The 15,851-nt window shown below is 39.0% G+C and overlaps 1 protein-coding gene across 1 annotated transcript in view; it reads left to right on the top strand.

Moving 5' to 3' along the window:
- The window catches only part of Cntnap4 (contactin associated protein family member 4), a 274,098-nt gene that overhangs the window by 66,547 nt on the left and 191,700 nt on the right, over positions 1–15,851 (top strand). Inside the window, exon 3 of the mRNA XM_051201516.1 lies at positions 14,984–15,177. Within this exon, the coding sequence (XP_051057473.1) occupies positions 14,984–15,177 (194 nt within the window). The remainder of the gene's footprint in view (positions 1–14,983; positions 15,178–15,851) is intronic.

Raw genomic sequence — 15,851 nt, 5'->3', positions numbered from 1 at the left:
GTGACCCAATTTGGCAACTTCATGGTATTTTTGAGAAAAGGTAATTAGAAATGATTTGAAGATTTTATTTTCGTGTGTGCAAGTCAGTGGAAGACAGGGTTTATGTGGCCATGTGGTTTTGACAAGCGATGAAGTGTCCATTTTTGGAGTTCTGAGTTTAAAATATATATAGGCTATCCAGGAATGGAAGCAGAGGAGATACTGATTGCTCTATGTAATTAAGATAGGGAAAGCAAAGCAAGAATACACAAGATTCAGACTTCACTATCCATAAAGTATCATTGTAGCAGGTGTTCTCAAAAATGTGATCCTCTGAGAATGTAAAAGTAGAGAAAAATGGAGATGTCTTAGCTTTTCAGCAAAAGGAAAGAAAAGGAGATTCATGAATTATGATAAAAGGCTGAATAGAGGAGAAGAGAAATGGCCAAAGCTATAGTGCCAATAGGAGATGGAGAAGGAGGTCACCCTGAGGGTCAGAAGCTTGTTAGTGACTCTGTCCTGATTAAAATTTTCTCTCAGGCTCCCATTTTGCTTTGAAAACATTAGCTCTCCAGAACCAGGAAAATCCTGAATGTGGAATGCCCCTGCTGTCAGATGGTCCCTCCCATTTTTATATAAAGGAGTATAAAATGCTAGAAAGATTGTACTCAGGATTGCATGTGATTCTGCAAACACCATAGCTTGAAAATTTTCACCAGGGCAATTATATAGCACAATATTCTTGTGCTCAGTTATGCATCTGTTGAAGGAAAAATTGGTGCCATTAAATGAAAATATGAAGTTCTTGACATTTATGGTTGACTGTTGAGCTTAGCAGGATTAGGAAATACTACATTCACATTTCCTACAGCTACAAATTGCCAATGTCTTAAACTAAGAAAGCAAAGTTCTGAATTCTGAAGGTGCATTCGAACAGCAAACTGACCTCTGGTGTTTTAAAATCACTATGGGTTACACATTTTCAGAAGACGTATGTAATAAAAGCTATAACAGCCGCAATATAACGAGCCATGCTGGTAAATTTCCATTTTGTTTATCAAAAGTATATGCTTTTTGCAATTACTGTAGTTCTCATCATGGGCATGGGCATGCATGGAGCAGCCCCTGCTACAACACTCACTTTTTTTTTTTTTTTTTTTTTTTTTAGTTGCTTCATGTTCCTTTGTGGCAACAGAATTTGTAGGAAAAAGAGAGGTGTGGATGAGATTCGTAGTATTGCCAGAAGCAATTTGAAATTGGCTAGGAAGAAACACAACCTTCTTCTTTTGGTCCATCTTTCTGATCCAGAAAATGTTTGCATTAACTCTCACTTCCAGCTGGAAGCATTATTTTATTATGATTCAGTGGATCAATACACACAGGGAACCATGAGCAATGATAGGTGGCCTGACAACTGCATGAAAGGCCTCATTGGTTTGAGTGGAGATGAAGTTGCTTTGTGAGATGTTCTTTTCTCAAAAAGAACAATTTGGGATTTCCCATTGTGTATCAGGAACAGAAATAAGACGCGGATAAACTGCTGTCCCTTCTCCAACTTAATGCCTGGTCTCCCCCATTGCTTACTTCCTGACAAACTTGACTGTGCTCCTCCAAACGTGGGGTAAGCTTTATCTTAACAAAACCAGGGAAACATCTGCACTCCTTCTCTAGCACAGACTGAAAAGTGGAATGGGATTTTAGGAAGTGTTTCTTTTCAGTTTTGGAGACACAAAGAAAGCCTAAAAACAAATTTATAACCATAGCTTAAAATTAGACTAGTAGAGGCTGCAGAGACAGCTCAGCAGTTCTGAGCACTATCCATCCTCCCAGAGAACCAAGTTGGTTCCCAGAATCCATATCAGGCATAACACAACTGTCTTAACTTCAGTTCTCTCAGATTCAGCATCCATTTTTGGCCTCCTCAGACACATGCATACACCAAGCAAATACTCACACTGGTCCACATATGCATAAGTAAATTTTTAAAAATAATATGATTAATAGACAAAAGAAAAGTTTCTATTCTGGAAAAATTAACAGCATTGGTTACATTTGTTGCATTCCTATTCTTCACTATTTTTGTGCAGAAGAATACTTAATAACCAAAGATGGAACTTGATCTGATTTATTCAATAAGGTAAATAAATCAGTTAAAATAACTAAATTATCAAGGACCATTCAAATATTCAAATGTATGTGGATTCTAGGAAAGACTCATGGTAGTAGAATAATTTTGACATAAACCACATAATAGCCATTTTTCTACTAAAATTTTCATTAAATCATAACCTTGTGTATCCCTCATTTTTTCCCATAGACTAAGAGCCAGATGGAGCTGGCTGGGTTGCAGGGATGTTAAAGAAAGCAGTTCTTTGTGTAGCAGAAAAGTTTGCATTTGGAAGCATTACTAGAATTGAATGTGTACACAGGGAAATATTTTACCTGCTGGCTTCAAACTCTAATCCTATCTGCATACAACTCCACATATCACTGTAGAAAATTGTAACTATTAATTAAATCTGGGTAGACAGGTAGAGATATACATACATACATACATACATACACACACACACACACACACACACACATATATATACATGCATACATTCATACAGACAGATAAAGAGAGATAGATAGCATTGTATAAGAACCAAAAATCATTGCTATGCCCAATAAATTCATCTAAAGTATGAATGTGAATGCATCCATGTCCTGTAAATGGCAAGATGTTTGGTAATTGTGAAGTTGTAGTGATTTTGGTTGGCTACACATGGGAAGGGCATTATTCTCTACAATCTTCACATCCACTGATACTTATAAGATGTACCTTGACAACTTTTAGGATGCCCATCATTCTTGGATTGGCTCATAGCACTACCAAAAGTACATAGGTCATTCAGGTCTGAAATCTACTTTAGTATGATCATCTTCAGCTTGTTCCAAACTCTTGAGTCTGATGATTATGTCAGTGGTTGAAAGGTAACATAAACATCTCACATATTATTATTATTAAATGTTGATAGCTATCATGTTTTAAAGTGGGATTATATTTATAATTCTATCTAGAGACTCCTTACTATATGTGGCCCTACATTCTTCCAAATCCCTACCCTATACTGGTTAATACAGTTTCTTTAGAATGTTTGGGTCCTATCAATGGGAAAAATCAGACATACCAACTTTCTAGGATTTCTTCTGCTCTTTCCAAAGTGGTAGTTGATTCATGAAGGGCATGGGTTCTGTTGGAAAGGGTCATCTTGTGCTGAGTGAGCTTTATGACACTTCTGTGTTACTATCCAGATTCCCTTTTGCTAATGGTTAACACAGGAATACAGTAGTAACCATTGAGCATTGGCCACTACAATGGAGAATGTCTATATATTTCTGAGACAGGCTTCACAACAAGACATTTTTCTTTTAGATTTTAATTCTAAAATTGGTGAGTTTCTGGAGAATAGAATACATTGGATAGAACAGCAAAAACCATATAACATTAGAGAAGCCAAGACAGAACAAGAATCTCCAATCAAAGAAAAAAGAATAGGCTGGACTGAGATAGGCAGCCAAGGAGGACTTTACTGATGAGCACTGTAGCATAGGTCAAGGATATTTCAATAAGGGAAAGAGACTGAACTCAATTCCTTTGAAACAATTCCACGTAGGCACTGGGGTGACCTAGTGGAAATGTACCAGAGGACACTGTGCTAGGAGGACATGGGCCAATGTGATCAGACCATCTGCTTGCTAATTGGAGCCTGAGGAAGCTGGGTACTAGTCTCCCACAGAGCCTGCAAAACAGGGACCTTGTCTTCATTGCTTGGTTTTTAAAGGGGTGTCTCGTGGGTCCTTGAGAAAGACATTCCATGATTGTGAAAATGGCAAGAAGATATGTGACAATTTACATTTCAAGACTTTATAATCATTTTAGAAGTTAAAGGCTCTAAGACAAGGGATATAAAGATCTGGTATCAGGAGGAAAGAAACTCTGTCTAACTGCACAGAGGCTGAGGGGTAGATATATGTTCATGCTGATTTGGCTGGGTATATTCCTAATCACTGGCCGTGTTGTATGAACAATAACAAAGATAATACCTACAAAGGAATAGATTCTGGAGTTAAAGTGTGTACATCCAAGAGTAGGCTTATCAAATTCATAAGCCCACATAAATATGTCTTAAGGCTCAGTACTTTACTAGTATATTTAAACTTTTGCTTCAAATTGAAATAATATTAACTCAATCAAACACCTGTAACTGGCCTTTCATTTTCTATGCTCATGATAAACCATGCCCCAATGTCTACCACCCAGTGTCCATGCTGCTTTCCTAACTGTTGTGTGGAAACAATGTCTGTTGGCTACAGGAGTGACTTCAGTTTGATGATCCACAAGGAGTGGTGTGAAGGCATTTGGTTCATGACAGCTTATCATTACAGTCTGGCTGGGAAAGATTATAAGATAAATGTTACTTAAACCTCTGAGCCAGCACACTATCACCCATCCATGATGTCTTTTACTGAAATGACCCATCTCACTATAATGGATATAAATGGGAACTTTAAGACAAGTATTATAATGGGGTTAAAAAGTAAATTGTGGGAAGATCCTGATCATCATCCGACTTTCTAGATACCATGTACTCAAAACCATTTCCTCCCAAACAGGTAATTTAAATAAGCTAAAACTCAGCATTGTAAAAATAAAAACTGATTAAGGCATGGTAAATTTTTTTTGTAGCTTTATTGGACTTCTGGAGGAAATTTGGCTGTCCTAAAATGGGAAAATCAAATATATAAATCAAAATGCCTGAGCAGAGAAAAGATATAAATATTTACTTTTCAATCTTCTGAATTATTAAAGATTTCAGAGATGTTTGATCTGGCAAGACAAAAAGAAGGGCTGAAAGTTAGCCTGCCAATTTGCTGTAAGGCAAAATTGATAGACAACAAAGAACTCAAACCTAGGAGAACTTAGTGAATTATTATTAATTTAGGGCCCTGCTGGGGAGATGAAGTGAGAAAACATCTCATTTCCATTGTATCCAGAACTCACAAAAACACAACTATAGATACATCTGTGAAATATGGTTTGCAGTAACTAAACTGGGTAACTGTGAGCAAGCTGATTGGTGGGCTGTGAAACTGACATCTCAGCCAAATGTCTAGATTTTCAATTTGAGTGCACCATTGAAAAGAATTCTCTAGTTTTGTTTACTTCAGGCCCAAATCATATAGATTCCAACACTCAGGTCCATATGGCTGAAATTTTAGTTTATTCTATCATTTAGAAATATAGTCAAAAGTTATATAATGTTTTGGTCAACAATGGGTGGCATGCACGGTCATGGCTATTCCATATAGCCTAGGTAGGCAGTGGATGGAGTATGATCCTGATTTTGTAAGTACAGTCAATAGCATTTGCGTAGTGATGAAATTGCCTGATGACAATTCTCAGTGCATGTTCCTGCAGTTAATCAGTATTTGTATTTATTTAGAACCTATTCTGTGTCAGACAGTATGCTAAGAATTTGGGTTTTGTCAGTAAACACACAGGTGAAAATTTCTTGTCCAGTGGAGCTTTTATTTGAATGGGACAAAACAGAGAATAAGCAAAACACACAATGAAGAGAATCATATACTCTGTTAAGAGATGGCAGTTTTTATCAAAAAAAAAAAAAAAAAAAAAAAATGAGGACATGAGGGTCAGGATACAACAAATGGCTGCAGGATTTCTGAGTGGAATAATATTTTAAAAGTGGAACCAGGATGTATCCCTAGTGCACAAATGAACTTGTGGAGCCCATTCCCCATGGAGGGATATTCTCTCAGCCTAGATACATGGGGGAGGGCCTAGGTCCTCCCCCAAATGATGTGACAGACTTTGATGATTCCCCATGGAAGGCCTCATCCTCCCTTGAGAGTGGATGGGGGTGGGATTGGGGGGGTTGTTGTTGGGAAGCATGGGAGGATGGGAAGGAGAGGAAATTGGAATTGATATGTAAAATGAGATTGTCTCTTAAAAAAAAAAAAAGAGGAGGTCAGGAGATAACCTTTGAGGGGGGTGAGCTTTGACCAGTTCTGAAGATAGGAAAGATGTTCACCTGGGCAGTCTAAGGGACCTCTGACAGTGGAACCAGGATGTATCCTTGGTGCATGAAAGGACTTTGGGAGCACATTCCCCATGGAGGGATACTTCCTTAGCCAGAGTCAGGAGGCAGGGCCTAGGCCCTATTCCAATGACTTGACAGATTTTGATGATCCCTCCTGGAAGGCCTCATCCTCCCTGTATAGTGGGATGGGAGGGGTGTTAGGGAGCATGTGGGAATGGGAGGGAGAGGGAACTGGGATCAATATATAAAATAAGAAAATAATAATAATAAAATGACAAAAAAAAAGATGTTCTCCCAGGATACCCCTGTGAAGAGAACATTTAACAGAGCTCCAGAGGTGATAACTGATGAGCAGTTCATTTAAGGAACAGCAGGAAGACTACTGTTAATGGAGAGGAAAGAGCTGAAGTCTCAGTCTGTGTTCTGCTGATGTAACAATACTATTAAGCAGGTACTTTATAAAGAAAAGTGTTGTGTTAATTTGAAGTATGGTGGCTAAGACATCTGAGACTTTGGATTGCCATCTTCTTTTTATCACATTTGAAGAAGATCTTCTTGCAAGAATCCAGGGTAGCAGAATGAGGCTTGAGCCAAGGAAGCATCCATAAAGGTTATGGGAGTGGAGAACCACCCACAAAGTCTACTAGTTCTTGAGATATATGGTGTAAGAAAAAGAAAGGATTCAAGTGTGACTACTTATTTTTTCATTTTAAGACACTGGAAAGAAAGACTTGCAATGTCCATATTAGGCAAATGTGTAGAGTAAGGTGAGGGGGGTTGGAAAAGTTATCATAGAAGATGCAAAATTTACAGGTGACATGTGGGTACATTACAAATTGTATAAGATAGCAAAGAACAAAAATAGAGAGGGAATAAACAGAGGTAAGTGTTAAGACCTAAAGAGTCTCAAGTTTGAGAGATGACTAGAGACAAAAAGAAGCAAGGCGGCTAGGGCCCTGAGTTGGGCTCCCTGAATCCACCCAATGGAGAGAACAGACTCCTGCAACTTGCCCTCCACATACATACCATACTGTACTCTATGGCGTGGTTGCACCTCAGTCCACCCCAACATCCCACAAATAGATAAATAAATACCTAAGTATAAATAAATGGAAATGAAAAAGAAGAAGCAACGATGAGCCTGAGAAGGAAAAGTCAATAACTTGGCAGGGAATTCTAGAGTTCATTTCTGCAGTAGTTAAGTAAATGAAATACATGAAATATGCCGTGAATGATGGCAAAGATGACAATCTCCATAAGCTCAAGTGGTAGAATGACTGAAGTCTGGCCATTGGATTTGAGGATCTGGTGTTCTTTGTTTACTTATACAAGAACATTTTCAGTTGAATGATTGAGAGGAGATGCCTGACTACAGCTGGCATAAGATCAGATGGGGCGAGAAATGTTGGACAGCTCCTTAGAAGGATGTTAATATAAATGGCAAAAATAAAGATTAATAAAATGTGGTTAAGTAATGCATCTTCTTTTCCTTTAAAAGAGAGCATGAAGATTGAGTCTGGAAAAGAACAAAGGAGAGCAAGAAAAGAGATACTATAATAGAGGTAGCCATTATAAGTTTGAAGAGAAATCTGGTACTAGGGAAATGTTCAGAGATCTACAAGGATGACCCCAACTAACAATCTAAGCAATAGTGGAGAGGCTACCTTAAATGCCCTTCCCCAGATAATGAGATTGATGACGACTTTATGTGTCATCCTAGAGCCTTCATCTATTAGCTGATGGAAGCAGAAGAATACACTCACAGCTAAACACTAAGTGGAACTCCGGGAATCCATTTGCAGAGAGGGAGGAGTGATGAGCAAAGGGGTCAAGAATAGGCTGGAGAAACCCATAGAAACTGCTGACCTAAACAAGGGAGAGCTCATGGACTCTATTCTGATAGCAGGGAAACCAGCATAGGACTGACCCAGAATCCCTGAATGTGGTGCTAGTTGGGAGAACTGGGCAATCTATGGGGCCTCTGGTAGTGGATCAGTATTTATACCTAGTACATGAATGAACTTTTGGAGCCTGTTTCACATAGATGGATTCTCCCTCAGCCTTGACACATGGGGTAGGGCCTGGACCCTGCTCCAAATGACATGGCAGACTTTGAAGATCCCTCATAGAAGGCCTCACTCTCCCTGGGGATCAGAAAGGGGATGGGATGGAGGTTGGTAGGGGGACAGGGGAGGACAGGAGGGTGCAGGAACTGAGATTGAAATGTAAAAAAGGCTTGTTTCAAATTTAAATAAAAATATTATCATAAAGAATGAAGCAGACAGAGAACTTTAAAAAAACTTTATCAATTACCCAAGGTTTATAACTATGTAAAATAAAAAAGTAAATCAAATGTTGTTAATAAAAAAAAAAATGAAAAGGAGACGATAACTGCAGCATGCTGATGTAACAGACACTGTACCACTGGGGATAATCCATTCTACAGAACCAAGGAAATGATGGACCAGTAGTGAAGTGGAGGGAAAGAGGGAGGAGTGAGTGGGTGAGGGAGGGGGGGAGAAGTTAGAGGGGGAGGTGGAGAGGAAGGGGAGGAAGAGGAGGAGGAAGGAAGGGAGGCAGGAAAAGAGAAAAGATGAAAAGGAGGCAGAAGTGGAGGGGGAGAGGAAGAGGGAGGAGGGGGAAGGAAAGAGAAGGATGAGAAAGAAAATTAGTAAGGGGGAGGAAGAAGAAGAGGAAGAGGAGACTGTGGCAGTGGTGCTGAGTGGCTCCTGTTAAAGCAAAGGCTAATACACAGACCACAAAATGAAAGCTCTAAATGAGCAGAGCCAGAGTTCCTGTTCACATTACAACTTGGTCTTGCATTCTCTCTTCCCCTGCATCTCTGTTGGCATCACTTGGTTAGGCTTCCTATAGGTTATTTTATTCTATGTCTTAGCATCCCTTCTTCTCACCAACAGATAAATCTCTTTTTAATAGCCCCTTCAACACCCTAGCATTGCTTCTTTGGCTTGGCCTGGGGTCATTTCCCCACTGCAGAAACAGTCTGAGACCAGGCTAGGAGCAGGCAATGCCAAAATCCAGGAAAGACCTCAAGAAAAGACCAGCAGCAACCCACAAAGTGTTATTTTCTTCTTGCAGAAAGAACTGCTTTGTCATGAAAAGACTTTAAATGGTGCTCCCTGGACAACACATACCATTTAATGGAACCAGACACATAGTGGCACCATTCTCTTTACATTCTGTACCTTTTTTTTTGTTTAGTTTTGTTTTTTGTAATTTAATGTCACATTCAAAATGAACCAGGCAAATGGGGACTCTTAGGGGAAATATAGGTGAGATCCCATTTGGGGAAAAAAAGAAGTAATTATCTTTGAAGGAGATATTCCTGTGACACTTTTAATTAAGCCAATTATTTTCTAGAAATTTGGGTGTCCTATTGGTGGCTAGCAGTGCCACTCAACTGTGGTTACTTTTGCTTTATGTTCTTTGACGTGTGTCCTGCATTCTCTTCCCCCGAGGAAGCAGTTGGACTCCCCCTCTTTGTGGTTTCTACTTGAATTAATTTTGCATGTTCCCTCCCCATAAGCACAGGAAGTTACTGCCGTGCCATCTTTAATATGAGTAAGGAATTAAACATATTTTCACCTATATTTTAGGGCTCTAACCAATAGTATATCTTTTCTTTCTGTTTCCTGAAATCTAAGATGTATCTCCCAGTCCAGCACTAAATGCTAATAACTAGACATTAGGTATATAAGCAACTCAGCTATTCAGGCTACTTACAATTAATTAACATTGAATATATTATTTCAATGTATTATTAGGATAAAACATGTGAGGTTAGAATAGTTTTAAAATAAAATCTTTTCCTTTATAGTTTTAATGAAAAAGGAAGTTTTCATCTCTCAAAAACATATCGCATAATACTGGGAAATTTTATCTTTTATAGTATTTTTCAATTTGTATTTGAAGAAATGTGAAAATATAGTTCACTAGGCAAATTTGATAATGAAGCATAACATACTTGCAAATTCTGTATATGAAAATTCTGTTTTAGAGCTTATAGAATATACACTGGGTATATCTCAGTTATTATAATTCCCTTCCCATAAAATCACAAGTGCTGTTAGTATTGTCCCTTTCAACATGGATGTAAGTCTGTCCATTAAGTCATAGGGAACCTACCAATGGCCATACTCCAAAACAAAAGTTACTCCCCTTCACCCAGTACTGGGTGGTTTTGTGTGTCATTAAAGAGGAAGGAGCCTCATTTGAGGAAATGCTTCCATGAGATCCAGCTGTAAGGCATTTTCTCAATTAGTGATCAATGGGAGAGGACCCATGGTAGCTTATGCCATTCCACTGCTGGTGGTCCCGTGCTCTATAAAAGCAGGCTGAATAAACAAGTAAGCAGCATCCTTCATGACTTCTGCATCATCTACTGTCTCTAAGTTCCTACCCTGTTTCTGAGTTCTTGCCTTGATTTCCTTCAATAATGAACAGCAATAAGTCAAATAAACACTTTTCTCCCCAACCCATGCTGGAACTTTTAACTGGTTTGTTGTTGTGAAGGTCTTATTCAGAGAATCACAGTTGCCATGAGTTCGTATGTGCAACAGCCATGCCATGTTCAGAAGACAGCATTTTACAACACTTGCCACATCTTCCAGCTCTTGTATTATTTCTGCCCCATTTCCCACAGAGTTTCCGAAGCACTGAGAGTGGGGGTTCATATAGATACCCTGTCTACAGCTGAGCCTGCACAGTAGTTTATTCTCAGCACGTAAAACAGTTATAAGTGTCTGTCTACCCACTGCAAAAAGAAGGCCAAGATTGAGAGCAAACTGCCTTCTGCATATTTATACTCATACCCATAGATTTGTGAGGTCAGTAAACACTTTTAAAGCTGAGCTTTACTGTGACAACAACTCTTTGCTTGGAGTCAATAACAATAACAATAGTTTCACAACTCAGAAAGTTATAGCCAGCATATACTGTCACAATTTCTGAATGTGGGGAAATCAATAGGCACTTCATCTGCTTTAAAAAAAAAATGAATTCTCATGGCAATACTATGATATTTAGGAATTCTATTAAGTGGGGGCTGACCTTAAAATATGAGTTTTCAAGCTGTAACATGAAGAGTTCATAAATGTTTCTAGGCGCTTCAGAGATGGTTCAGTGATTAAGATTGTTGTTCTTGCAGAAACCCAGGTGTGCATCCAGTGCCCACATCTGGTGGCTCCCAACTGCCTGTAACACTATTTCTAGGGAATCTGATGCCATTGTTTTTAACCTCCATGGTCACCTATACCTATGTGATGCACAGACATACATCCAGGCACATATATACACATAAAATAATAAGTAAATATTTTTAAAAAGGAATGAAAGACAAATGCTTCTATTTGAAGCATATACAGAACTTTATTATGCTAAATCTCAGAAGCAGGGCTACGGGTGGAGAAACAAGTGGATGGGGTTGGAGAAGGAAGCCTGCGATGGAAACAGAGTGAAATTGAGGGACCGGACTTTTTGCATGCTTATGATCAGTAACCACAGAATAGATGGAGTTAGGAAAAGATGGTCTTCAGATTCATAGGTATTGGCTTACTGTGATGCTGAATATATTAGCATATTAAAAGCACATTAAGGACAAATAACACTTGACTAGCAGCTGAAAGGTTTAGTTAATAAACAAAATAAAGAATGCATTATAGTGTTTTGTTTATAGTAATTCACAATTTTCAATTTTCTGGAGTTAGCCATCACGTTCTCCATTACAAAAAGTAGCTGTGCTGATGGTCTATCTCCAGGAGGTTAGATAAATGGGCAATGACCAGAGGGCTGGTGCAGTGTGACCCTCAGCTGTGTTGCCATTTGTATCTCATGCCACCACTGTCCCTTCCTGCCATCCAAGGCTGCCAAGATCAGCTAATGATGGATCCATTTCTATCTTACATTTTCTCAATTGCTGCTCAACATTTTTCTTAAAGTTTTAACAAGCACACTCCATCACACACTGCAGAGCCTCACAGCTTAAAAACCCAACGGGAATCTTCCCATCCCCTGTGGCTGACTTATCCTACCGAAATTACTTGGTAAAGCCTGGGAGCATCAGAGTTTCCATTACTTTATCAGTGTACCTTGTTAATGAGATAGCTTAATTTGCATACCAGTAGTACCTTTTCACCACAGGTAAGAAATTGAAATGTTCAAGGTCAATTAACTGCCAATGTTTCAAGTCGGCTTGTGGGGCTGTAGCTGTGAGTGATGCTGGGAAAGGGGAGCGGTCATTCAGGGGTTCCTCTCACTCCTGATGAGAATTGATGATCCAATTTTAACCCACTTGGGTCACACTGACACATTTGCCTTGCTGTGCATCTCCCACATTTGCTTTTTAAATACAGGATCATAAGGATGTCCTGGAATGCTGCAGAAGTACTTTGATATTCCTGATTTTAAAAACTCCCAACATAACCTCATTACCAATTTCAGATCATTGAAATTAACTAGGAAGAATAAGAAGCAAAATTATCAGTATTTTCTTGGAGGTATAAGCTAATACAGATAAAATTCTGCATGCAGAACTTCCAAACTAAGATGGCAGCTGCCTGTGGGTATCCATCTTTTCTAAGTTTCCACTGTAAGAAATGATAAAAGTTCAGAATTAGTTGCAATTACAGCAATGGGAGGACCCCAGATGGTTGGTTAAATCCAGCTCTACAATGACTTTCAGCTTCCAAGCTTTTGATAGGCCCTGATTAGGAAAAGAGATTAGACAGTGCAGTGGATGGCAGTAGTTACTCATTCACTGTTCCTATTATGTACCTGTATTTCAAAAGTATGGCCCATTATAAGAAAGGAGGGAAGTTGATGCTGCAGTCTGATAGCTAAGGATTTCTGATCTTGGTTCTCCCCCACCCCATGTTTCCTAGGAACTATAGATTCTTACTGTCTTATCTGACAGTGAAGAGGGAGAGGTAGCCATACATCTCTGTTTACAGCATTGCCTCCCCATTGGATCTCAGGGAATAAAGTGTGAATAAAATGCTGGTTTGGATATTAAAATAATGTAAGGGGAGCAGTTCCCATGGAGGGTTCAAGGACCCACTGAGATGTCTGTGGCAGAATTCTAGAGAGTGTGTGCTGTAGGTCTTCCAGGAACAATTCCTGTGTAGAAGAGAGGCTATGAGAGTAGGAGCGCCTCCTGTGGACAGCAGATGGCAGTGTCAAACATACAGCACTTGGCCAGCCCAATTTCAACATATACATGTCTATCTCTCAAGCTCTCTTGCGTAAGTATGGACAGCATTCTACTCTAATCTAAACAAGGTTGCTTGGATTAGGGGCCAATGTAACTCCACTCTCAAGTCACACTTATAAAATGTTAGCTAAGTGTGTGTGTGTGTGTGTGTGTGTGTTGACGTACATCTGTGGTGGTGTATGCATGTGCCACAGTATATCTGGAGATCAGAGGACAACTTCACTTTGGTCCTCACCTTCCACCTTGCTTGAGACAAGGTCTCATGTTCAGAGATACATGTGCCAGGCTAGTTGGCCTGCAAGCTTCTAAGCCTTCTCGTGTCCGTGCCTTCAAAGCACTGGAGTTACAGAACTCGGCTATCATTCCTGTCCTCAGCTTTGTATGACAAGTGGTTTAACTAGTGAGCCATCTCCCCAGCCTCCCCCAACCTCTGAGTCGCATGTGTTATTTAAGACTAACTACAGAGAAAATTAAAAAATAAAACTATGCCAACAACAACAAAAAAAAGTCACATGCTATATTATATCCTGGATCTTTTAAAGGATGACAGTGAACTTCCAGTTTATGGTGTCGAATACCATTCTGCATAATGGTTTGCCAATCAAAGAAAGAAAGAAAGGAAGGAATTTTGAAAAAGTATCTATTATTTTTACATATTAAAAATTATCTTTTAAGTATGTGTGTGTGGCAGGGAGTTGAGAACATGAGTACAGTGCCTAGAGAGGCCAGAAGGGGGCATCATATCCCCTGGAGCTAGAACTACAGCATAGGTTGGTGTTGATATCTAAGCTTTGTCCTTTGATGAGCTGCCTTCCCAATCCTCAAATTTCCTACTCTAAAGGCAATGTAGTGTAGTAAATATTGGGCATCACACCCTAAGGCAAGCAAGAATTATTAGGATATCACAAATAGGGGACATTGCTTTAATTCCTTTAAATGCTATTTTGAGTTCGTTTCGAGGACTTGATAAATGACCAGTCAGTTTGCTTAGAGAAATTGTTTGTGATTATGCCCCAGTCAATTCTCTTATTGGGTTCTAACCATCTGGGTCAGAATGCATCAGCCCTACTTACTGGCACCAACATTTCTCACTGTATATAATACTCCATCTTTCTTATGCTATGGCTTCCTGCACAGTGTCTTACCATTAATAATTTTTTGGATTGTGTTTCAAGCATGCTTTTCAATGTCTGCACATTTCATGAGACTCTAACACCTTGACTGTCTTTGTTATCTATCGATTAACAATGTACCAAGGCAACTAACACTTGATTTGTTAGCCCTGCCAACACCAAAACTTTCTCCTTTGTATTTTCTCTCTGGGAAGAGACAGATCAAAGGCCACATACAATTACCCAGCCATCCCTATGGGCAGTAAGCACTCTGACACCAAATGTTGGCATGAGCTTCCACACAAAACATTTAAAAATATTCAGTGAGACATCCTAATTTCTCTCAAGTTCTGGGAAACTCTAATGATTCTAAATGAATACAACCAACACAGGTCTAGCCTTGTCTACTGCCTTTCTGCTTTCCTATACTTTAATATAATTGTGAGGCTTTCCATATCCTGGAAATATTTCTGAATTATATACAGTCTACCAGTATTTCTACTCCATTCATGGAATTTTAATGTATTCTCTCCAATGTTCTTCTGTTTTTGCAAAAGGAGCTGGTGGTTGGTCTCCACTAGTGTCCAACAAATACCAGTGGCTGCAGATTGACCTTGGAGAGAGGATGGAGGTCACGTCTGTGGCCACCCAAGGTGGATATGGGAGCTCCAACTGGGTGACCAGCTATCTCCTGATGTTCAGTGACAGCGGAAGGAACTGGAAACAATACAGACAAGAAGACAGCATCTGGGTATGTTTTTCTTTTTTTAAGTAAAATATATGGGCTTTAGTGTGTGTGCTGGGAGTAGAAGCACAGTTACTTTGAAGCTTTTTAATCAGTTGTTTTTAAAAATAAAGCAACCATAGAACCTTCAGGGTGACTTTGATACCATTTCTCAAGGGAAAATATTCACAACTAGTTTATGAAAATACTAAGAGTAAATTCCACAGAAGGTGAAAAAAATCCTATAAAGTCATTAAACAGTATGGAAACTCAAGAAGTAAGGCTTGTCTAAAACTGTTATAACATTACAGGGTGCTTTTATAGTGTCACTGAAGCCAGTCAAAAGTATTTCATTTGGTCTGATGATTGGTATTTCTGGATCCTTCTCTCTTTAAGATGGAGACTAATATATGGAACTATGTTTGAAGTTATAGAGTTGTATATATATGTATATATATATATGCATATGATATGTCTATGAATAATATATAAAATCACATATATCAAATGCATACACACCATTAAGAAGTGTATACAAAGCTGTATTCTGTTGGCTTTCTAAGACAGAATGTAGGAAAGTGGCAGGTTGTGATAAAGTGGGTTGATGTTTTTGCAGTGACTGCATATCCCTTGATAGAAGAAGCTAAAGAAAGTTTACTTGATGGTTAAGTGAGATGAATTCTTTGTCAGTGTAAAAAGCA

The sequence above is a fragment of the Phodopus roborovskii genome, unplaced genomic scaffold (assembly GCF_943737965.1).
Source record: "Phodopus roborovskii unplaced genomic scaffold, PHOROB, whole genome shotgun sequence".
Lineage (NCBI taxonomy): Eukaryota > Metazoa > Chordata > Mammalia > Rodentia > Cricetidae > Phodopus > Phodopus roborovskii.
This window is presented reverse-complemented; position numbering and strand designations above follow the sequence as displayed.